This window comes from Melospiza georgiana, chromosome 16 (assembly GCF_028018845.1).
Source record: "Melospiza georgiana isolate bMelGeo1 chromosome 16, bMelGeo1.pri, whole genome shotgun sequence".
Lineage (NCBI taxonomy): Eukaryota > Metazoa > Chordata > Aves > Passeriformes > Passerellidae > Melospiza > Melospiza georgiana.
Genome location: NC_080445.1, coordinates 3,634,193 through 3,659,497, shown reverse-complemented (window position 1 = coordinate 3,659,497; position 25,305 = coordinate 3,634,193). Strand labels below are relative to the sequence as shown.

Genomic DNA, 25,305 nt, shown 5'->3' with positions numbered 1-25,305 from the left:
CTCAGGAGAAATGCTGGACTGGGCTGGCACAGAGACAGCAGACTCTCTTTTCCTTAGAGTAATTGCTTTCCTTCACTCTTCTCCTCCTCCTTCCCAGGTCAGGGCTGCACACATTAGGCTGCCTTTCATTGTGAGCATCAATGTGTTGTCTGGCTGCTGGGTAAATACATCAAGTGGCTCACGCCCAGTGTGCAGCTCTCATCATTCCTTTCTGTCCAAGCTGCTTTTCAATGATGCTTTGGTCTGGGGATAGAACAGATTTCCTGCAGTGCTGAAGCTGGGCAGATTCCTTGCTGAATTGGAGCTTGATAAATATGTATTGAGTCTCACGAATCGGAACGGTGAGCAACAGCCATGTGAAATGCTATAGAAATGCAGCATTTCTCTTCTAGAAACTCAGTGTTTCTAAGCAGACACCATCCAGCAGATAAAAGCAGAAATGTGCCTTTTTATCACTGTTCTTGCAAGATTTATGTTTGCCCAATGCAGTGGTATCTGGGTGACCATAACAACCCCTTACATTCATTTGCCCACAGCTGATAGCATGAAACAGATTCTTGCTGTATTGAGACAGTCAGCAATGACACACAGCCAAACAAATATTTGACAAAGGACATTTGGGTTTCACACCACTCTCTGAGTAACCCTGACTCCATCCCAGCTATTTTCTGTTCTCACAGCTGCTTTGTTTGAATGTTTGATTTCTCCTCCCAGTTCAGGTTTTCCTGTTGCACAGAGAGGTGAGGCAGGGCAGCATCTCAAAATGGCTTAAGGCATCTCTGCAAAGTTGCCAGGAGGGATTATTTCTGCATGTGCTTGTGTGGGTGTCACACCATGGTAGTGCCTGAGCACAGTTCTGGCTGGAGCAGGACAGTTTGGATGGCCAGGGATGGCTAAGGTGCCACATCCATATATCAGGAGGCACAAGGTCTGTGCTCAGCTCCCTACACCTCTTGAAACCTGACAGGCATCTCCTGCCCATCCAAATACTTTGGTAGGCAACTCACAGAGTTAAGAAGTTTGGGCACATCTGCTGACACATCCATCTAAAACCCTGCAGAGGAAAAGGAACAACTATAAAGTCCAGCCATGCAGGACGAGATAAACTTAATTCAAACAATCTCGAGTGCGTTTACATCAGGCATTTACACGGGGGCAGCCGGCTTGGCTTTAAGCAGGATTAGCTGACTGGAGGAGCACAAGGCGTTGCTGTGGCTGAAGGGCCCTTGGTTTGGTGCTGTTGCAGGGCAGATTAGAGCTGAGCAGAGCGTTGCAGGCTGCCAGCAGAGCCCTCTGTTAGAAGCTTAGGGAAAGGATGCCGCAGGCAGACGGGCTGCTGAGACACGGTGCTAAGCACAGCCCACTAGGCAGCTCAGAGGCATCCTGTTTCTATACACCAATTGATCACATTGTGCATGAAGCTGGGATTTATCTCAGCAGTGGTGCTGGCTTAAGCAGCAAATGCCACTCAGAAGAAATTTCTGAGTAGAAAGGAAAAGACTTGTTAGAAAAAAATCTCATCAATTGGTGTGGCTGGAGTGTCCCAGTGGCTGCAGATGACCATGACACATGGGGACGTGCCCACTGACATCACCAGCTCCACAGCCCTGGAGCAGCAATGCTGCATCAGCTCTGTCCTGAGCAGCTGGGGAGCCTCTGAGCAGGGCAAGGATCTTCCCAGCCAGCCTCACGTGTCAGCCCTCGGGTTATTCCCTAACTGGAGCTGCAGAATTCCATAGCCCGTATCGAATGTGGGAGCAGTAACAGGACCCAGCCCTGCAGTGACATGTCTCTTGGCCCCACATCAGAGGGCCACACGAGGCTTCCATGCACCTCCTGTGTTTGGAACCAGGGCCCTGCTCCTGCCCATGAGGGGTTGGCTCCTCTCCTGACCCAGCCTGCCCAAAATGTGTTTTCTCAGGCAGCCCTAGAAACAGTTACTGACAACATCTGGTAACAGCCTCACCCTATTCCTGGTCCTTTCAGGGTCCTCCTGGTCAAATTTGGGATTTAGAAAAGCTTTAGACATGAACTAAAATCCCTGGCACTGGTTTCTCTTTTAATCTTTTTTTTTTTTTTTGGCAGGTCAGGCTGCTCTGATACAAGGTCTCACCCTGCTTGCTGCCACTCACCTGCCCACCAGCCTGGGTCCATTTTTAAGCTCAGGTAACAGCACTCTCATCCAGGGGTGGATGCAGTAAAAGCCTGAGCCAGCTCTTGTCAGGCAGCATGTGGCTCTGGCTCTACCTGATGGCCCATTCTGCTTTCTGGCCACAAGCTTTGCTGATGCTGAGCAGCTTGGGGCAGGAGAGGAGCTCAGGTCTCAGCTAAGACCATCTCCCTCCTCCCCATGCCCCCCTGGATGCTTTTCCTCCCTCTCCCGCAGCCCTGTGCTGTGCCCAGCTTGGCTGAGTCTCTCTGCAGAGCTGACACTGGTGCAGAGGAAGTGGCATTGGTGTTTTGTGCTTTCCTCTCTTCCCCTCACTTGGTACTGAGCTGCAGAGGCAAAGAGCACTCACTGAAGACGGTGTCTCGGGTGAGATGTCTAACGCAGGTCCCAGCTGCTCAGCAGTCATTAAACATCTCAGGGAAGATGTTCCAGGAAGAGGGATGTTAACCTTGTGGTCCTGGACCAATTCCAGCTCGTTTAATTACAGTTTTCATTGCTGAAATTTGCTCTGCACTTTTGACCAGTTATGGGATTTTTTTCCCCATCTCCTTGAAGCTGTTGAGCAGCCTTGCTATGAGCTGACACATTCCCCACACAAGCTGAGCAATACAAACCTACAGCTGCTCCCTCTCCCAGATTCTCAAATTCATTGTATTTTCTGATTACTTAACTATTGAGAATTCTGCAAAATATCACCAGCTCACCTATACAGAAACATTTTTTGTTTAATCTGGATATATGTATATATAGATATGTATAGTACAAACTGTACATGAGCCAAATATATGCTGTTGTGGCACAGGACGTGACCTTTATTATTAATATAAACATAGATAGAAATGCAATACACAATCATACAGAAATATAAAAAGTAATTTGAAGAAATGCTGTAATGCAAGATAAACAACCTACACAGTCCTTTATAATGAAAAACTGTATGAGCATAAAGCTATATAAAACCACTATATGATAATGTACATTCATATATGGGTGTATATATTTTTATATATACATAAACTCTACAAAAGGTGTTTTAAACCTCATTAAGGTTGTTTTAAACCTCACACCTTTGTGGATGTGGGATGAATCTCCCTCTTGGCAAACAGTCCAGGGTTATTAAGGAAGCATTCAAGGCAAGGTTGGATGTGGCTAGGAGCAACCTGGTCTAGTGGAAGGTGTCCTTACCCATGGTAGGGGTGTGGAACCAGATAAGTTTTAGTGTCTCTTCTGATTCCATAGAGAGGCAGCAGAAGGCCACTGAACCTAGCTCGTGTCAGAGACCAGACCCCAGCCAGAGGATGGATGTGCCTGTGCCCCACAGAACGCCTGGAGCAGGTTGGTTTGGGCTTGGGGTGTCTCTCCAGCACAGGGAGCTGTTTATGAGCTGGTTTGAAGAGAGCATCTTTGGTAGGAACTGCAGTGATAGGGCAAGGAGTAATGGGTACAAAATGAAAAAATGGAAATTTATGTGAAATATTGGGAAGAAATTCTTCCCTTTGTGGGAGGTGCGGCACTGTCACAGAGTACCCAGAGCAGCTGTGGCGGCCCCATCGCTGGAAGTGTTCAACGCCAGGTTGGACAGGGCTTGGAGCCACCTGGCATCGTGGAAGGTGTCCCTGCCATGGCATGGGCAGAAACTGGGTGACCTTTAAACTCCCTCCAACCCAAACCATTCCGTGATTCCATGGAGAGGCAGCACGAGGCCGTTGAAGCGAGCCCATGTCAGTGACCAGAACCCCTGCCCGCAGAAAGCGCGGAGCGCACTGCCGTGCGGCGGGGACAGCCCCGCGGCTCGGGGGTGCCGGTGCGGCGGGGGCAGCCCCGCGGCTCGGGGGTGTCGGTGCGGCGGTGCCGGGGCCGGCCCGGAGCGGTTAAACCGCCGGGAGCGCCGCGCCGGGGCCGCTCCCTCACACCTGCCCGAGCCGCGCTGCCCGCCCTGGCCCGCAGGCGGCGCCGCGCGCCCGCCGTTGCCGCCCCCGCCCCGCGCCCCGGACCGCGGCGGGGCGGCCGCGCCCGGCGGAGCTGCCGGGGGAGGCGGCGGCCGGCGCGGCTCCCGCCCCACCCCGCGTCCCCGCCATCCCCGCCCCGCCGGCCCCGCCCCGGAGGCCGGCACGCTGGCTCGCTCGCTGCCGGGGAACATGGCCGAAGTCGGGGAGGACAGTAGCGGGGCGCGGGCTCTGCTGGCGCTGCGCTCGGCGCCCTGCAGCCCCGCCGCCGCGCCCCCTCCCGGGCCGCCGCCCCCGGCCGCGCCGCCCGCCGCCTGCACCGGGCCGGTGCTGGCGCGGCTGCAGGGCCGCGAGTTCGAGTTCCTCATGCGGCAGCCGGCCGTCACCATAGGCCGCAACTCCTCGCAGGGCTCGGTGGACGTCAACATGGGGCACTCCAGCTTCATCTCGCGGCGGCACCTGCAGCTCAGCTTCCAGGAGCCGCACTTCTACCTGCGCTGCCTCGGCAAGAACGGCGTCTTCGTGGACGGCGCCTTCCAGCGCCGCGGCGGCCCGGCCCTGCAGCTCCCGCCGCAGTGAGTGCCGGGGGCCGGGGGCGGCGGGGCCGGGCCCGCTCCGCAGGGCAGGAACGGCCCCGGCGGGCGGAGAGGGACCCTCTGTCCCGGGGAGGGGATGCGGGGCTGGGCGGAGCGGGGGCTCCTTCCAGGAGGGCACGGGGAGGGGTCCCTCGACCCACGGAGCAGGCGGTGAGCTGCCCGTGTGCTGTGCAGGGGATGTGTGTCTGCCAGGAGAAGAGCCTGGGGTGATGGTGAAGGTCCACAGCTGATGAAGGAAACAGGGGTCAAGGGTCCCCCTGCCCAGCAGGGGTCTCGGGGGATGGTGAGGGTCTGCCTCTGAACAAGGTGGAGGGCTTGAGATACCGTTCCTCTGCTCACAGAGAGCCTCAGGGGGCAGTGAAGGTCCCAACTTGAAGTTGGTTACAGTGGGTGAAGAACACTCGTCTGGGCTTGAGGTGCTGTTAAGGGACATCTGCCTGATGAGGTTCTGAGCATCAACACGGGATGTGCTCACCTTCCCAGCCTTGCTGCCATCTGTGGCTGAGAAAGAGGATGGTGTTCATTGGGACTGGGGCTGCTCCCTCTGAGTGAGCCGTGTCTAGAGGAAAAGTGTGAAGAAGTGTAAGCCCTTCACTGGAGGATGTCCCCCATGGTCATCATCCTCCATGCTTGCCTGCAGACACACTCATGTTCAACTGGTGGCTCTTAAGGGTTTCAGAAAGAGAAGAAGGAGAGACTCTCAGTGAGCTAAAACTTGTTACACCCAAGGCTTGTCTTCCTTGGAAGAGATCTAGTGGAAAAAGTTGGAAACCACTTTGCCAGAATTGCTTACTTAAGGGTTGGCAAGTTAGGTGTTGTTCTTGGTGTTTCTCTGGAGCAGCAGAAGAAAAGGAGTCAGGCCAGGCTGGGAGTGATGCTGCTCACCAGGACAGAAGGTGCCCAAGGGTGACTTTGCTTCCTTATGGGAGAGGGGTGCAGAAGGGTTTGCTGTGCCACCAGGGTCTGTGCTCTGTTAATTCTCTTGCAGCAAGAAGAATGAGGTTGATGTTGTTCTATTTCTTCCTCTGCAAACATTGTTTATGGTTGCTGAGTGCTGTCCAGTGACTGCAGTGCTTCACCCCAGGGCAGCAGCGTGATAGGGGTGGGTGATGTAATTCCTGTGTGCATCTCCTCAGGTTGTTCCAGACTGACTGTGCCTAATGCCATCTCTGAGTGCACTGTAAAGGCAGGAGACTGGGGGTTGTTGTTTGTATAAAACATCTGTTTTCATCTGTCACTTTTGGCTTAGGTACTGTTTACCTCCAGCACCAGGGTCCTGGAGTTATCCCTCTCTCGCCAGCCTGTCGCTCAGGGGAGGTTTTTTAATTACTCATTTCCTCTGCAGGCTGCTTCATTTTGTACTTAGTAATTTACTTATAGCTCCCTAGCTGCTCACTCTCTGAGGCGTTTTGGTTTCTAACGTGTTTCATTTTCTAAAAGAGATGTCCTTTAGTGTCTGCTTAATTAATCTGGCTTTGTAAAACAAGACCACCCGAAGCCCTGGGCACTTCTGTTGTCGTTCCCTCTGGCTCTGGTATCTGTGCAACCTCTCTGCTCCCTGTCATTCTGTTTTTTCACTTGGTTAATCATAAGCATTGTGACAGAAAACTATGTCAAACAGCAACCTCGTTGCTTATTTCTCTCCCCTTTGCTCCTGACTCCTGGAGTGGGAATGGCAACTTTCCTTCTGCGTTGCTTTATAGGGAGGAGTTTAATGTACACTTCTGAACTCTACACAATAAGGCATCCTCATAGCTTGGCTGCTGGTTGAGCTACATAAATAAACTTGGTGCTCCTCCCTTTCTGACTTCCAGAGTAGGAAAATGTTTTGCATCAATCTAAAGGAATTTGCCCCCTTGCTTCTATCAGGTAAACAACTCCTTACAGGCCAGTCAAGGGTTTTTAACTCAGACCAGGAAAAAGAAAATCTTGTTGAGGCTTGGCACACAGAGTCTTGATTGAGGCTTGAAACTGTCTGCTGTTATCTCATTATCTCCACTCTTGAAAAATCAGGCAGTTCTCTCCCAGTCACCCTCTCCACACACACACACAAAAATCTCTCCCCAGTAAACACAAAGTGCCATTTCTTTCCTGTAGAGAAGCCTGTGTGCTTACTGCCAGCTAATGTTGTCAGAAGAAGGACAAAGTGAGGACAGGTTGTAAGTACACAGATTTTACACAATGTTTTGTGCATATTATGGTAACACTCCTGCTGTGTTTGATACAGCCACACCTTTTCCGCGTACCAGCAGAATGTACAGTTTATGTTCAATATCAGGATTTAGTGACCATCCCATCCAATGTTTTAGAGAGAAGTCCTTGTGATGTGGGGAGCTCTTACTGGCAATATTCTAAAAACCAGTTGTTTGAGTGGTTGTCCTCCCTTTCCCCCCCACACCTGTAAAGAATGGCAGAAATGTACAAAGTGCTGTTTTCTTTGGACCACTGCAGTCACTGCTGCTGTTACTTTACAAGCAGAGGAAATGCTTGTGCATCATGAGATCATGAATGGAAGCAGAGGGTTCCAGGAAAAAGTGTCTTTCAGTTGTAGTTCATACTATTCATCAAAAAATAGATGATGAGCTCATAAATTCTGTTTTCTGAGGTTCCTTCTCACTTTACTATTTCTGTGTAGAACTTCTCTTTTCTAAGTTTTCTACGTTTAGAAGTAATTCCTGAAATGTGTGGAGGATCTTGTCAGGAGGGCTTGGAAGGGAGGAAAGAGGGGGAGTTTGAGACCTCTCTTGAAGGCTGTACTTACCTCCTGTCTCAACAGCCCTACTCAAAATCAAGGGCTTTTGAAAAGCTTTCTATCACTTCCTCCATCAACGTGGTGTGTGTGGATTCTCTGCTGTAACCAGGATTTTACTGCTGGGCAGGAGTATCATATTCCACAGCTGTGTTGTTATGGGAGGTTGTATTTCACAGATGTGATGACATAACTATACAGTGTAATTAAACAGTAATAACCAACAAAGAGGACATTTCCTAGAGGTTAATGACAGTTAGGAGCAAAGTGGGTGAAAGTGGAGGGCCTATGGTACAGCTGAAGATCCTTAATCAGTTTAATTAATAAGTGCCACACTACAGCAGACATTACAAATATAAATCAAGATGAAATGATGGAAGTACTTTCATCAAAAATAAGTGCTTCAAATCAAATTAAGGATTTGTTAGAAGCTCTTTTTATGGCTTGTGATGTTTTTTTAGCTGTGCTGATGGGAGCTGGAAATCTGTAGATAAATATCTGGGTATTTTTCTATAAGAGAGGAACTCAAAACTACCAGTAGAATATGCACTAGGTTTTAAAAACTCTTGATACCAACAAAAGTGTGAGATAGAGCAGGAACCATTAAGTGCAGTATTTTTTTCCTGTTGAAAACAGTAATTTCTTCAAATTTATGGTGTGATCAGGTGTTTACAGGATCAGGTTAATGATGAATTATTAACTTGCTCTTTGTTTTCTTCAAAATTGACTCTGTTTTAAAAATAATTGGCAGTAATAAGTTAGACACTTCAGTAACTAAAATAAGCATTTGTTTAGTTATTTATTTATTTTGTCCCCCAGAACAGAAGGAGCTGTAGCAGTTGAAAGTTTAACTTGCTAACCTGAATTTTAAGTAGCTATGAGTCAGGTCTTCAGATGCTCCTAAATACAAAAGTTCTATTGACTAAACCTGCAAGTGTTGCTTGAGCATAGCCTGATAATAGCCCTTGAGCTTTTTGAACTGCTCAATAGATTGGAAAATGATGCTTGTCTGGGAATGTTTCATGGGATATTTGCTTATTGCTGCTGTGACCATTTAGAATTTTTGCAGTAGCATAATAAATGGAGCCTGAAGTTGGTGTTTTTCAGTGTAAATGAGTTCTTTCAGTATGAGGTTTCTAAGCATAAAAACAAGTTTTTAAACCTGTAGTTTTTTTAGCATTTTGGAAATAAATGGAAGAGCTTTTTTAGCTTGAGAATAAATTCAAGGGAAGTAAATATATGGATGTAGGAAATCAAATTAAAACACTGAGTTAAAATAAAAACGTTATGTATATATGCCCCATAATAAATTGAAAACTTACCACGCATGTCAAGTTTTATTAAGAGCATGCTGCTTTATTTATAATAGGATTTTTCTAGGTGCTCAATAAACTTGACAGAAATAAATAGTCCAATACTCTGACCACACACCAAGGTGCTGATCCTGCAGAATTTTACACGTGCATTAATCTTTTCATATGGTGAGTACACGGGTTCCCTTTGGTGTTTGGGTAGTGGGGGTGTCTCAGCAACCAGAAAATGGAGAATTGGATCCAATTTTTAAGGGATGTGGCTGCACAGTCTGACAGCCAGAAACTCCAGGCACTAATTCGAGTTTTGAAAGATGCCATATTCTGGGGAGATGGAGATGTGCACGGTGCAGTGTTTTGGTGAGCTCACTGTGGTTGCAGCGATGCCATCACGGTGGGTACGAGCGAGGGGAGGGTGTCCTTACAGCTGGGGCAGCTGCACACCCTGTGTGCACACCAAGGAAACGCTGTGACCACAGAACCACCACTGCAGAACTAGTTGTTTCTGAAGTGCTGCATATGTATGTTGTCTCTGGTAACTCCTCAGGTAGTTTTGCTTTTTAAATATTGCATTATCTGCGTTTGCAGCAATTTTCGTGTTTTTGTTCTTTGTTTGAAATACGTTGTTTGCCGTGCTACAGCTTGTGGATGGTGGTTTTACTCTTGCTGGAAACCCTTTAAAGATTTGCTTTCTTAGTGCTTCATCTTGTATTTTTCATGCTCTTACTTAATTTCAAAGACTGTCTTTGAGAACAGGTTTTTTTGTTGCACAGCAAGATGTGATAAAGGATTACCTGATTTTAATTATGGAATTCATGTCAAGTAATAATTTTTGGCTAAGCAGCTCAATTTGTCATGACTTATATTAAACGTTTAAGGGAAAGTTTCTCTCATGTGAAACTGCTGCTCAATTTGTTGATTCAAAAATAGCTGCGCTGTAAGTCAGGTTGTGAATATAAACTAAGGTTATGCAAAACTCAGTGTATGTCCTTATGGATTCTTTTAAACCAGGCTTGGTTCAGCTTAGCTGATGTGTTGATTATGAAAAGATTAATCTAATGAGAACATGCCACACTTGTCTTGTACAGTTTTGTGTGGAGTCTCAGCTATAAAGTCATAAATGTGGATTCAAGTTGTGCTGGTGTAACTTCTTTGTGCTAGCAAACTCTTAATCGTGGCATGTATCCTTAGGTGACTGTGGATTCCTTCCTGTGGGTACTATTTTGTTTTCATGTCAATCTAGAGGATGAATGAGTGTGAAAGTTTTTGCTTTCTGAAAATGGGGAATAAAAATGATGAAATCTGTAGTAATTCATATCCAAGTTATTTTGGTGCCAACTGTGTGAGCATACTCACAGTAGAGCATCTGTCCTGGTAACAAATCAAAATAATGCTGTTTGCTTTGTTTTTTACCCTCCCTCTCCAGAAAACGTGATAGGCAGCCTTGCACTGAATAACTGAGGGCATAAATGACAAGCAGATTGATGTGCCTGTTGTCTTTGTCAGCAAGCTCCCAGTCACTGCTCCACTGGCCATTTGGCACCAGAGCCGTTCTGTGCGACACCAAATTCTCTCTCTCGGTGTTGCAGTTTCCTGGAGGAGTGGATGTGGCAACAGGATGTTGGTAGAGAAGAGGGAACTACTTGAATTTGCCACTTATGCCATGCAAATAAAGGCTTATTGCTGGCCCAGGTGTGGTAATGAGTGTCTGTTATTGAGAGGAGTTTGTGCAGCGATGTCAGAGAGCAGAGCCAGCGAGGGTTTGGGGCTGCTCTGTCACAGCCTGGGGTGACACAGGGGACACAGGCTGGTGAGGTGCTTGTTAAACCACTCAGAGAGCTGACAGTTCCCTCCAGCTGGCTTTCCTGTTCTGGGGGGATCTCTGCTAGCACTCAGCTCCGTATCAGCTCCTCTGGCATGTGGTGATTTACTGAGTTCCTTCCAGCTCAGCGTCTGAGCAGGGTCTGGGTGTTCTGCCATCAGAGCCGAGGGGCTCCGTCTCCAGAAATGCTTCACAGACCAATTTCATCTCACTGCTGGTTGGATGTGGATGAGACAGCTTTCCTTTCCAATCCAAGTGGAATTGTGGTTAAAAAAAGAAAAATCATGTGCTTTGGAGTTGGTGATGTTAATGAAAAGGGAGAAAATTTCTCCTTTGCTTTTAGTACAGATTCTTTCATTTCCTTTTCTTTAATAGCTGTCCAGAGCACAGAGGCTTCTCTCACACGTAGCCATGCCCAACACCAGCTTTGCTTCATTATCCTTGGTTCAGTCCCTGTACATCCAGGAGTTTCCTGAGGTTGAAAGACTCATGACTGAGATATCCACTGTAAAGAAAGAATATCCACTGTAAAGAAAGAATATCCACAGGGTATTGGGTACTGAAGGTCTTTGTTCTCTTACAGTTGAATATGCTTTGCAGCAAATGCCTAAGAAGTCCCCTGAGCTTGTGCAGTGTTTTCTGACAGGTAAACTTAGGTTAAAATGTTGTTTTATGCATCTGAAATGGCTGATGGGCTCTGACTGCAAAACTGAAATCAGAAAAAATGTGGAGGTGTCATTTTTGCAGTGATTTTTTTTCTTTGACAAATTTGCAAGATGAAAAAGCTGAAGTATTTTTTTTCTGTCTCCTGAATGTGGGCTATGGAAAGGCATCTTGATGTACTTCCAGACGTGGTTAATCGACTAATTGTGAGTACAAATTATTGTCTGGTCTTAATGCATTCACTTCAGTCAATAATTCAGTATTAATCACTGAACTGTTGTTTCAAGTATTTATAAGTCTCCCTATTTCAGTTGACTGCAGACTCCTCATAAAGGCAGATTGATGAGATGCTTATAGAGCAGATGAATTTTTCCCTTAAGTAAATGTGAGTGAAAATTTCCATCCAATTGTATATTCTTTGTTTTCATAGTACAAATACAGTTTTACTGATGTCTATTCACTCTTGTACACAAATGTTTTTTGCTAGTAATTCACATATTTGGTTTCTTCAGAACAGCTCAGTAAATGCATGTGTGCATTCCTTCTGCATGGCACTTAATTTTTATGAAATACATATTTTATTGGACAGTAAAACATTTAAGTATCTTAATGGCCTAATTAATACTCTGTATCCACTTCTGTCATGTGTATTTTGCTCTTCGTTATCCTTCTGCTCCTTTTTTCATGTCCTCCTGCATTTTTTATCATAAAAATTTCAAGCAGTCTTAAGAGAGCAGTCTATTACAAGGCTGTTCTTTGAATATTCAGCAACTCTAAGATTTGATTGATAGTCCCTTTCCTCCCATCCTGTCTATTTTTAGTAACTTAAAAGCGAGTTTAATTTCTTGGGTTGTCCTTTGTTGTGCGTGTGCAATTTACTTTGGTGGTTTTCCTCCCTCCTTTAAATGTACCAGATATGTAATTTTCATGTTCTTTGAGGACATCTTGACAGTTGGGGAGAAATAATGTACAAGTTAATTAGGAACTCTGCCTTAGCTGAAGGAGCAAAGATGGACAGTCTTTGTCTGGTTCTGTTAATATATGCTGTGTGATTAGGATAGGAGGAGAAGTGGAAGGAAACTTTAAGCACATTGTTACCACTTATTATCCTGCCCCAGGAATCTTCCAGCATAAGAGCCTGATTTCATGTGCAAGTACAATCCACTCCAGCTTTCAGGACAGAATGAGGAGACAAAAAGCCTTGCAGAGGTGGTGTAAGCACTGTGGAAAAGGACATCCCTCCCCCTCTCTCTGAAATACAACCTTGGAGCTGTACCCCTTTTTTCTGCTTCGTGCCACTTCAAGGAGAGCCTTGGGAAATCTTCCCACACAAACTGTTTTAATCTTCTATCTCCCTTTAGGCCACATACAGCAGCCACCAACAGTTTGTCTAAGCAGGACTGGACTCCCTGCAGAGCCAGTTTGTGCACTTGCTAAAGGAATTGTTCTTGAGCAACTTCAGGCCTTTCCTCTCTCGAGGGCATAAGAACTCTGGACTCTTACATGCTCGGAATCCTGATTGTGTGGGAGGAGGAAAGGACTAGAAACAGAAAGCAAATTTTGTCTCTACCTGATGGGTAGGCCAAAAATGATTTTGGTTTTCATGTTCAGTTTGAGGCGTAGCCCAAGCCAGTAAGGGTAGGCTCTTGGTGTGGGAGATGTTCCAACTGCTATTTATTTATTGATCTCATTCCTTTTTGTGATTGTCTCATGGCTGCTGTAACGTGGTGCTGGTGGCTGCCTGCCCACCGTGTGTAAAGGGTGTTGGCTCTCAACAAGCCTGGCAATTGGGTGGCTTTGCCTCCTTCTGCCTTGTCCATTCAGCTGGATAATTACTATAGCTCTTCTTTTCCCGTCTCTCCCTCAGACACTGTCTAATGAGACAAGATAATGAAACTGTTTTAGTCCTGGGAAGACCTGCAAAGGAAGTCAAAGGCTGGCACATGCTTTGCTGCTAATGCCTTTATGGAATATTAAGGCAAGCACTGAAGTTTCCTTCAGGCATAGGAATTCCTAGGAGAAAATTCCTGATGGCCAGTGGTTCAGTAAAAGAGCTGCTATCATTTTTTGTGTGTATGTTGTGTAAACAAAGCATATGCAGACTGGCTGTTGAAAATAGGCACAATCCAGTAGTTTAGACTTGCACATCATCTGTTTACAATTGTGTAAAAATCGCTGCAAACAGCCACAGAATGAAGTTGGGAAACAAGTTTGTTTTGGTGGATATTGATTCTGAATGTGAGGTCTCTTGTCACAAAGTGAGTACCTCCTCTTCTCCAAGAGACTGCAGTTTCTTCTCAGTTTCTTCCTGCTTTGTTCTCTATTGCAAGAATGAGAATTCCTGTTCAAATCCTATAGCAGAAAATGGCCAGAATTCTGTTCCCCAAAAAGCTGATACTGCAAACTGTGAAGTTCATATAAATCTTCCACGTAAGGTACATCCACTAAAGTGTTTCCCTAATTCTGTATATTCTCCTGAAGCAAAGGGAGCATTAAACTATGCCATTAATATGACAAGATAACTCTCCAAAATTTTTGTAGTTTAAAAATAATGAAACCACTGGGGTGACAACTTCCACATGTGCTGTGTTTTGCAAGAGTCATTGTCACTACAGTTGGTTAAACTCTTTTCAAGGACTAAACCCCTCAGCACAGTTTTATTGCCAGAATTTAAAATACCTTAGAAATCTTGTGATTGTTTTTATTATTTGCAATCTTAACCACGTCCTGCTAGGTGGTCTTTCACAAGCCAATTCAGTACATCATCATCATCTGAATCATAGTAAAATTATTCTCTTTCTTAGTAGGAGGGAAGGATTCTCTTTTATCCTGGGATTCTCTTTTATCCTTCATTTTAAATGTCAGTATTTGGAAGGATGCAGGTGGATGTCAGTTTGTAGACACTTGTGTAAGAGACTGTTGCCCCAAATGTTTATTTGGCTCTGAGTCTAGAAGTTGTCAGCTTTTAAAACATTTAAACTACCCTCAGAGCTGTTTTAAAACAGTAATCCTGGCTTCCTCTACTGGGTATTGAATGGATTGTGAAATGTCTTCAGAGGGAGTGGAACGGACTTATGTGAACATTTTGCAAAGTTTTAACTCCATATGGGTAGTTTTTTATAACATACATAAATAGTACATTAGCTTTTCCAAATCACTTTCTAAATGAACTGAACCAGCCTCAAAGGAAAATACATCACAGTCATGCTCTGCGTGTTCGAGCCCTCTCAGAGAGCCTGATTGAATTCAAAGGTTAGTACCATCCCACACACAGGCTTTTTCTGGCATATATATGTGGAAATTAGGAGGTTTTTCCTGAGCTTTACTGAGGTGATTTTGTTTTGCACAGCCTTTCCTAATGTGTTTATAGGTAGTTCCCTGGCTTTGGAAGGGTGAGTGTGCTAAATGACTTGTGTGAGACCTTTCAAGGTATTGGGCTGGCTACTTGATAGCAAACCCTGCTATGATGAATGGCCCATTAGAAGAAAGTTGATGGCATTGTAAATGAGATTTTACATGAGAATCAAACTGCTCTAGTGTATCCAGCAAAGATGCTGAAACAAGTGCCTCTCTCTGGAAAGGTTATTAGGAGATTTTTATGAACTGCTATTTTAAAACAGTTAATTTCCCCTTATTCTCCAGGGTGCAAAAATTCCCCAAGAGTCTGGATGCTTGTAGTAATAAGGAGGGGTCCTCTCGAGGAAATGGGAGTTAGGATGAAAATGGGGGTAGAATTGAAGTTGGCCAGGCTTGTGTGGTGAAAGGGGCAGGATCTGCAGCCAGCTGAAAGTTCCATGGCAGTTAAGCAAAGATTTAAAATTCTTGGTATTGAGTGAGGTATGGAAATGAATAACCAGTGCTTCTTGTAGAGGCCAACTGTGGCCCTGCAGTTAGTTCCATTCTGTCAGTACATATTTAATTCTAGGTGTACTGTTTAATTTCTTATTGAAAACAGAACTCTGTGTAGAAGCTGGTATAGGGAAGTTCCTCTGAACGTGGGTGCAGATGGGGCTTTTTTTTGGCACTGAGGTAGGTGTTAATTGTGGTTTATGATTGAGGGGGAAACATAGTTGAGTGCTTCTGCCAAGATGAGCAAAGAAGGAAAATAGTTAATATTGACCTTTTTCATTTTAACCAAGATCAGTGGGACCAGCAGAGGCTTGGAAAGACTCTCAGAAGGGCTCTTGAATTTCACAGAAGCAGGGAAGGAATGAGAGGTGGTGGCGGAGGCTGAGTCACTCTTGTGGTCTCTGCTGTGGTAGAATGGAAGCCAGACATAGGCTCTTATCTTAAGGTTTATCTTGGAGCAGGGAAAAATTGAGTGTGAATGGGGGCTAGGCAGCCTTTTCTGGTTCACTGCAGCAGAAAATGGGTATGTGTGTGTGTGTTCCAGAGCTGGTGCTGAGTGTTTCTGTGCCATCTCTGGAGAGCAGTGTCGGACTCACTGCCTGGGGCTGCCATTGTAGCCACAGTCCAGGAGCCTTGGAGCAGCCAGGGGCTACGTGTTGTCATTGGGACTGGGAGCTGTGGTTTGGCAGAGCTCCCTTAGGACTGGGGAAAGTGGGAAATGAGGAATCCTGCACGTCAGACCTCTGAGCCCTTGCAAGGGCTGAGCAAAACGTGTTCCTGACCCAAGGCTGTGCAGTGTCTGCCATTTCAGCCTTACAGTGCAGAACTTGATGTCTGAGGAAGGATCAGTGCAGGATGAGGTGGCCAGGGCAGAACTCAGAATTAAATGTCATCCTGCATTGTTTCATAAGAGTTGCCTTTCATTGTGCACTTGGATTTACTTAGTGGGTCACTAGTTACCGTGGGGGTGGATGGACTAACCTTGTTTATCACTGTGCTGTGTTTTTCCAATACCATAAAACCTAGGATGCTGTCAAGCACACACTTGAAGTATATTTATCTCCATGGAGTGCTTTTCTCTTTGAAACTTCTGTTCCACTCCACAGTCCTGCCAATTTGATGTGTACTTCAGCTTTGTTTAATGGCTGTTATCTGGTAGGATTGGGATTTAGTTTTGCTTTGGCATTTTTCCCTTGAAACATTGGGATCTAAAATGAAGCTGCTTTAGAACTGAACACTCAGATATGATATTTGTTTTTAGCAGTGTTGTTAGAGTGACAACCATATAAACAAAACTCTGTGTCCTCTGAATAAGCCCCAAACTTTTGGGAATGAAGAGTCCTCCAGGGCTGTGTGGAGATGCTGCCTTAAGACACATCTCAGCTCTTAGTCAGAGTAGGAGTGAGAAGTGTGATGTTGATTCTTCCAGGATGGACACTGGCTGAACAGGACTGAAATCCCCATTTCCCTGCAGCCTATTTTAGAGTTCCATAGAGGCCAGTAATGACTAGAAGTTGTTCAGGAGTGTTTGAAGTGTAGAGCTACTTATTCTGTCACCCAGTCTAAACAGCTGCCCAGCCCCATGATAAATGTGGTTAAAATCCCTGGAGAGAGATCCTGTAAATCCTAAATACACATTTACCACATGAGCAAGGTGGGCTGCACTTGTAGAGAGAAACAATTGATCCTGCTGCCCCTGTGTTGATGTTTGTCACTCCAGCATGTGTGGTAAGCAGGAGAGCAGGAGAGGAGTTAATTTTAGCTTGATTAGCAACACAGAAGGGAATCAAGATGACTGTTGTAAATCGCAGTGGGATGAGATCAATGAGGGTAGTTTATTTCCATGCATCTGAGTGGGTGTTCTAAGCAATTTAATTTTTGCTTTTTTGTTTGTTTTTAAGAGAACCAAGAATGTTAATGCATTTAGTCCTTGAAATCCTTCCGTGGCTGCAGTCCTGGATACTTTAATGTTGTTGCATGGTCATTGCTTTAAATGAGCACCAGGTGCTTGTGTGCTGTTCCCCAGCAGCTCTTTGTTTCTCTGCTCTCTGTTACCTGGCTCAGCAGCAAGTGGCCAGTGATTCTCAGTACTGCACTCTCCATTTTTCTCCTACTCACCTTTGTTTATATTCTGGAGCATGTTCCCAACTGTTTATGATTAAACATTGCTCAAACAGCCAGGGTAAGATTTATTGACACAAAGGAGGCTGGGAGGAGGGAGTGGCTGGCTGGTCATCTGTGTCTACTTGCAGCTGATAGTGATGTTATTGACGTTGTCCACGTGTCTGTGCAATGGCCCTGGTGTGTCCCAGAGGCTGCTGGCCAAAATCACTGCCAGGGGCCTGATCCCTGGCAGCACAGCCTTTTTCCCTTTGTGTGACACAGTAAAAGCTCGAGCAAGGCGGTTTGTGTCGGTGATGCACTCCTTTCCCTTCAGCTTGGCCTTCTGGAAACACCCCTTGGCTCTTGAGGAGGGCATCTCTATTCTTCTCTTGGTGGGAGAGGCTTGCTGGTCTCCACAGGGAGAAGTCAGGATTTGAAACATGCTAAAGGGGGTGTGACCTACGGGAGTTTTAAGTGGTAATCCTTTAAAAAAGACATCTTGAAAAACAATGCGGTTATATGGAAGATTGGAAAGTCAGTATTATTTAGGAAAATAAATTAAAATACAGAAATATTAGAGTCAAAAAGAGACTGATTTCATTTAAAAAAAGCCTTTTTGGAACTAAAACAATTTGTTTCCTGGCCCCTCTTAGCTATGTACAAACCAGATAACTATTTAGCTTTTGGAGTGTCTATATGTAGCATGTTAAGTTCTGGTTATTTATTTTCAAGTCACAGATACTGATAATTTTTAAGTTTTAGGAAAAAAAAATAAAACATAATATTGACAAAATAGTAAAAAATCAACAGATTGATCAGCCTAACATGGAAAGGGATTCTTGCACTTCTAAGATTTGATTATACAAATGAGATACACACACGTGTTGCACGTAATTTACGTTTTCTCTGAAGATAAATATTTCTTGGCTGGTACAGAAATGGTTAAGATAGGATCTAGACCTCCACAGGTTGGAATACCTGATTAGAGCAGCCATGGTACACGGGCTGTTGTGTGTTATATAAAGTCTCTTAACTCTCCTTATTTTTATGTATACAACCACACACACAACAAAATAACATAATAGGCTTGCTGTGTGTTACAGATGGTATCAGGCATCTGCAGTGCTGATAGTGAAACTTTCTGGTGCAGGCAGCCAACTTCATTTAAATAAAAGCCTCGTCTGCTCTTTGTGCCAGCCCACTTCTTCGGTGGCAAACTTTCATATCAGGTTTTTGATGTCAGGCCACTCGTTCTGACACATAAAACACCTCCCTGTTCCCAGGCTTCAAAATAAACAGCAGCTTTATGGTTAATTTTAGCCTTTAAGGACATCTTACTAAATGTTCTCTGCAGGTCTGTTAACACCCCTGGGAATGCAACTGCAGGGCTTTTCAGCACTGAAAAGCTGAAAGGCAGAATAAATGAGAGGGTGGAATTGTCTGGCAGAGTGTGGTGCTGGGTGAAGATGTGGTTTGCCATATGACACACAGAAAAAAAATTCACTGTAACTTAACTGTGCTCAGAGACATGAAGTTGTTTATAGTAAGGACTAGACAGCAGAACAGAGCAGCTTCTGTAATGCTGTGCTGGAAGTGGGGCCAGAATTCACCCTGGGGAGCCTTTAATAAAAATAATCAAACAAAACCCCTACCCAATATTGATCAAAAGGTAGATGTCATTGATGCAGATTAATTTATTTTGATCTGAAAGCTGATTTTTGTGGGTGTAGGCAAGACCTGAGGCTCCTACATTTAGCACCTTGGCAGACTTGAGGTAGCTCTTCCCTGGCTGTACTCCATGAAATCTGCCCTACGTGCTGCTGACCTGCAGTGTGCTGGTGTGCAAAGCAACAGGAGCACTTGGGAAGGGAGCAGGAATTTGTGTTCTGATAGCCAGCCCTGTGCCCAGTGCTCCTGCTTTGGAATGAATGGCATATTTTGAAGCTGACTCCAATGTTTTGAAATGTGAAGCTGAGGGAGGTACAATTACAGCACCACCTCTTTGTTTCTCTCTGCCCAGTGGATGGGCACCCAGTAATAACCATGTTGTGTTGTCATCAGTATTTCAGAGGTGACTTTTGTGGTGGGCTTCAACACCCTTCACCTTAATGGTGTTGTCATAAAAGCCTACTTATTACATTATTTTGATTATACCATGGTTTCTGACATCAGCATGCTCATAATTTGTCTGGAAATAATTGTCAAGATTTTTCTGGATCAATTTTAATAGAAGTTTTAGTAGTTGAGGCTTTTTATGTTTTAAAAAGATAAGTGAATCAATCCTAGTCAGGTGTGGATTGAGTTTGTAAATAACTGGTGATAGTGATGGTATTTTGAGAATACCCTTCAGCTTTTTTTGCAGACAATAAGGTGAATGAGCAGACACTTAGGGCTGGCTTATAGTTGCTGCTGAAAAACTTTCAGAAAATTCATTTTTGAAAATGCACATTCCTGACCATTTGCACTTTGATGGCTCTCTGGAGAAGACTGGAGCAGCTTCTAGTTGGGGTTATTTTGGCATTGGGATGAGCAGGATTATTACAAGATGCATCCTGCCAAGCTGAGGATAGTGGAATCTGGAGAAAACCTGTCAATAATGGTAATCTTCAGGCAGGGTGGCAACTTCAGAGGGAGCCTCCTGCTATTCCTGCTGGCTCTCCATTAGCAGATTGAAACACCCTTCTCAGCAGTTCTGGCAGTTTCTCCCCTGCTCTTCTGTGAGCTGCTATTTTGATACTCCATGAATTTATTCCCTGACCTTGTTGCAGTGTTTCATTACACTGAAGAAGTAGCACCTATAATATCTTACCTGGTTTGCTCTTTTTTTCTCTTTTCTGTGCTGTTTTACTCAAAGGGGAGAATCTGAAAGTGAAGCTGTGCTTGATGTCTCAAATAATTTTCAAAGAGTGAAATCAGAACATTAATAAAGAGATGTAAGGAATGTAAAATAAAGACATATATACAAAAATACAGCTCTTGAATCTTCACTGCTAATTCTCCAGTGTGAAGCAGCCTCCAATGTTCTCACTTGAATGAAAAATTAACTCAATTTATCCATTAGCTCTCTGACAGCAATTGAAAGGGTTGCTAAAAAAGATAAGAAAATGTGGGAAAGATGTGTAGAATAAAATGACTGTTGAATCTTCACAGCACGATATCTACAGAGCAAACCCTCCTAAAGGTTTTACTTTTAGCATCCATTTGTTGGAGCCTAAAACCAAAATGCTCATCATCTTCTGCGTGCTTTAAAGAAGATAATACATGAACCAAACCAGCATTTTGTAGTTCTTTGGCTTGTGCTTCTGGGATCTCTTTTCCTTTTTAGCTTTTCTTACCAGCCTGGGGGTGTTTATGCTCCTTCCCCCCCAGCACCTGCTTGGCTGAGTTTCACTCGCTGCCTTTTCCTGGGCTGCGCAGTGCAGTGCTGCTGTCAGGGGATGTCTGCAGGGACTCAGGGATCACAGATATTTTCTCTGTACATCTGTGTGTGTGCCTGCTGCTGGCAGGGAGAAGAATCCCAGAGTCTGGCCAAACTTTGCTGTGAGCTTTGCTGTCTTCAAAAGGAGTCTGCTAAAGTCTTCTTGAAAATCTGCCTCTGTGTGGAAGTGTTTCTCAATTTGTTTGAACCTTGATGAAATGGCATAGAGGGAAGCCCTGTGCAACTGTGCTCAATAGAAACATTCATTACAGCTAATTTACTTGGTACTTTTAAGAGATGTAGCTATTCATAAGTTGTGGTTTTGCCTGATGCTGCTGGTAGTATTTGTTTTAAGTAGATACACTTGCCTGCACACGCTCTTTGCCCATCTGAAATCTTGTCTGGCTGTGTTGGGTACCTGGTTTTAAGCTTGGTGATCTGCAGTGTTAGGCAAATCCCAGTGTAACCTGGGTGCCTTCTCATTAAGGGAAAAAACCCTTTATTGTGCATGCAATTCCAGCTAAACAGTAACAAGGAGCATAAAGAAAAGGTCTTGACCGTGATCAAGAAATGGCAATTTTGAATTTTCCTGAAGCATCATCCTTGTTCAGCCATCTTACTGCACTTGCTCTCTCAAGGTTATTCAGTGAATAAGCTCAGGAAGCACAAAGGTTCTAAACAGCATTGATTTTTCAGCGTGCAGAGCCTGTGTATCCCATCTGAGATAAGCACAAACCCACTCCTGCTCCTGCAGACGGGCCCTGCCAGTTGCCATGGGAGGATTGCCATGGGTACACAGCCACGGGAGGCTCCTGTTGGAATGCAGAAAACATCCTGGATCTTTGTTTTGTCCCCTTGAACACAGCTGAGTGACTTGGGATTTGAAATAATTAGGCTGAATTTTTTTTTTTAAATGGTGACTTCTCTGATTCAGGAAGTTTTGAAAATTTCCAGCCTGAGAGTATCAGCATGTGGCTGATGTGATTTGCCTGATAAAGACCAGAGCTTTTCTCAAAATGAATGAATTGCAGTTTGTTTTCTGAAAGGAGAATGCAGTCTTTGGATCATGTGATGCTTAAATCTGAGTCTGTGGTTACGTGCTCTGTCTTTTTCATAGTCCATGACAAACCTGCAACATTTTTGCTGGTACCTTCTTCTCTCCTTTCTCTGCTTGATATTTTTCCCTCCACCTTCTCTGTGCTGGTGGTGCCATCTGGAAGGCAAGCTAAGGGATCTGATCTGCCTGGCAACTTAGTCCCACCAAAAAGGAGATGTATGAATATTCCATCACCTGGTTTGCCTTGCTGTGCAGAGGTTGGGGTGGTACTGTTGGCACGAGGGTGAGACTGAGAGGAAATGGCAGAAGAGAAGAAATGGTGGTGGAGTGAAGGAAATGCCTCTCACAGCAGAGAATCAGGTTTAGATTGTGTTAAAATAAATCTACATGAGATTGAGTGATACAATTGATATCTCTTTGGGGAGATTGTTTTTAAGGCAGACAAAACCAGTGAGCCATCCATGTGAGACACAGAATTTTACCCAGTTTCCCATTACTCATCCCAGCAAGTCCAGGAAAGATTAGGATTTCCAGCTAACTCAGATGTATTTCAGGGGAAAGACAGAAAATCCTTCCAGTAATCTGGAATTTATAGGGTAGTCAATAAAAATTCCACCGAATTGGATATGAGGAGTTCCTGATGACTTCAGTGTGAGTTTGTCTTTACTAAAACTGCATTTACATTATTCCTAGCACAGGAACAATACCTGAGGCAATGCCAGGGATCCCACAACACTGATGTTCAGCTACTTGTGCATCTGGTGGAACATGGCAAGAGAAATAATTGCTGGAACTTTTTCTCTAAGAAATTCCCTACAGAAGAAAATTTAAATTCATGAAGTAGAAGTAAGACCACTGTCTTTGAATTGAACTAATTATTTCAAACATGAGCTCACTCTCATATGCACACAGGCAGTTCTGGTTCAGTCTTGGCTGACAGATGAACTCCTTTGTGTATCTGCAGTGTTAAACATGACAGCACATATTAAATACAGTGAGTGTGCTGCAAAGCATGCAAGGCAAGTGTTTTGTGAGCTCAGGGTAACTCTGAGGTTAGGAACCAGTCCTCCAGATCTAAACTCATGTGGTGACTTACAGATTAATTATGACCAAACATCACAATGGGTTGCTCTGTCATTGGAGCAGTGGGGGAGATCACTGTGCTCCTTTATTTGCAGATGATCTCAGTGTTTTTTAAATCTAGTTTTCTGTCAGTTATGTTACAAAGAGTAACAGTGATTTTTCTAGCTTTTCCTCTCATGAACAATAGTGGATAATGCCAGAGGCATTTTTGCAGGCAGCTCTGCAGTTTATTTCCTTATCCTGCTGCTGTTTGGCCAAGTGCATGTCTTGCTTTTCTTCAGATTGAGTTGATTCATTACAGGAAGAACAAATGTGGGTTCTGGACTTCACCATTTACTTGCAGACCCTTTGCTTATCTCTTCATGTATACAAGTGATTTTTACCAACCATGAGGTATTTCTCTGTGTGTTTGATAAAGGACTTTATGGGCAGGTCTTCAATATGATTTCTCTGCTTAAACTGCTCAGAGCAGGAGAACAGTTGAAAGGGAAATAGCAAATGCTGAAAACCCTTTACTTTTAGACTGCAGTAATCTCCAAAATGAACCAAGCACTCTCAAAACTCTGGCACTTACACTGTCTGTGTCCCATAGCCAAAGAGTTGTGTAAGGAAAAGCATTATAGTGACTCTTAAATTACCATGGTGATAGGCACATGCTTGTGATGTGTATTTAGACTAAAAGGAGTAAAATGCATCTGTCTTCTTTCCTCCAGAACTCTCTGTAGCCTCAGTGCAGTTTTTTGTTTGGTGGAGGTAGCACTACCCAAGTGGGTGATATAACTGGCTTCTTACTGGAATTGCTCACTAAGCTGTTTAGGGGAAAAATTGTAGGGTAGGGAGTGGAACAGGAAGTGTTGGATGATTTTATTATTATTATTATTATTTTATTGCAAGGGAGGGGTGAATAGTACCTAATCTCCAGTGACAGCTCACACAGCTTGCAGAGCTTGTTGTATGGTTTTATGACAATTGTTCAAACTAATATTCATTTTAATTCACTTGTGATTGAAAGGTGGTTTTTGTACTCGTGTTTTTGCCCACCTTGCTGCTTCAGGCTGCTTAATTCAAGCAATATAATCATTTTGAGCAAAATACTTGTGTTGATTATTCCCCTTGGGATGTAAGGGTTTATTTTATTTTCGTGAAGGTAGAGAACATTAATTTGGTTATTTTACTTACTGAAATGGGAGACATCCTTCTCAATATTTTGCAGTTGAAGTGATTTGTTTTGTACTAGTTGATGCAGTGAGGTTTTGTGCTATAGAAAAGCTGAAGTTCTGAAAAGCATTGCTGTCCCTGGGCAGAGTGCAGCACCACAAAGCAACAAGTCTTGGTCAATAAATACTCCCAGCTCAGCTGTTGCAGAGGTCACAGCAATTCTCAGAGCCTTGTTTTTGAAGAAATTAGAATCTCAGGTAATAATTCTTATCTCAGTCTGCTTATCTCTCTGTGGGCAGACCTTCAGGGCTTAGATATATGTTTAGTTAAGTGAAGCAAACTGTTATCTTTTTCTAACCAAATTTAGTTTCATTTTTGATGCACAGGTGCTTAAACTTTCCCGGTGAGTCTTTTATGTTGTCCAAGGCACGTCCTTTCACATTGCTTCAAAGGGTTTTGTGAATAGGGAGTGGATTTAGGATTTTCATAGATGCAGGCTTGTGGTTCTTTGCTTAGCTGGTTACAGAAGAGAAAGAAAAATGGGTTACAGGAGGTAATTGGGCAGTTTTCTGTAATGGCTGCTCTGTACAGCACCTGCACATTGATTGTAGCCTGAAATGTTGGTATTTATGGTACACATTCACTGAAAGGGTGACAATTGTCCATCTTGCCCTCCATAGAATTATGTCAGGTATCTTGAAATAGCTGGTAAGGGTGATAGTCTGACCATGAGATGACTGACAGCAAATTCTCACTTGTTCTGAGAAACCCAACATGATTTTGGAATTTTGTGCATGGAAATAGTGCTGTATTCTTTGGGGTGAGCTATGTGTTATTGGCACAAAACTAATGATTTTCAGAGAAATTACAGGGAACAGAGAAACAGCTGTTTCATGAGGGTTGTTTGGGATTTTTTTTACTTTCACAAGGGTTTTTGTGGGCACTCTTGGTCAAACTTTAGCCAGTAATGGCACAGTTCTGTATCATCATGACATGTGCTGTGATTAGAGCTCTGGCTGGCCACTTCTGCTGAATCCAAGGTATTTACTGATTGTAGAGATAACTGCCCCATCCTCAAGAGTTGGACTACTGTCCCCTCACATCACAGAATTGTTTAGGTTGGAAAGGACCTTTAAGATCCCTGAGTCCAACCATTCTCCCAGCACTGCCAGTGGCACCACTGAACCATGTCCCCAAGTGCCACATCCACACGTTTTTTAAATCCCTCCATGTCCCCAGGTTTAGACCACTGAACCATGTCCCCCAGTCCCACATCCATAGGTCTTTTAAATCCCTCCATGTCCCCCAGTCCCACATCCATAGGTCTTTTAAATCCCTCCATGTCCCCAGGTGCCACATTGACTCATCTTTTCAATCCCTC

General features: G+C 44.3%; 1 protein-coding gene across 1 annotated transcript in view; it reads left to right on the top strand.

Annotated features, from left to right (window-relative positions):
• Nucleotides 1-4,308: 4,308 nt before the first annotated feature.
• The window catches only part of FOXK1 (forkhead box K1), a 56,042-nt gene continuing 35,045 nt past the window's right edge, over nt 4,309-25,305 (top strand). Inside the window, exon 1 of the mRNA XM_058035343.1 lies at nt 4,309-4,691. Coding sequence (XP_057891326.1) covers nt 4,309-4,691 — 383 coding nt within the window. The remainder of the gene's footprint in view (nt 4,692-25,305) is intronic.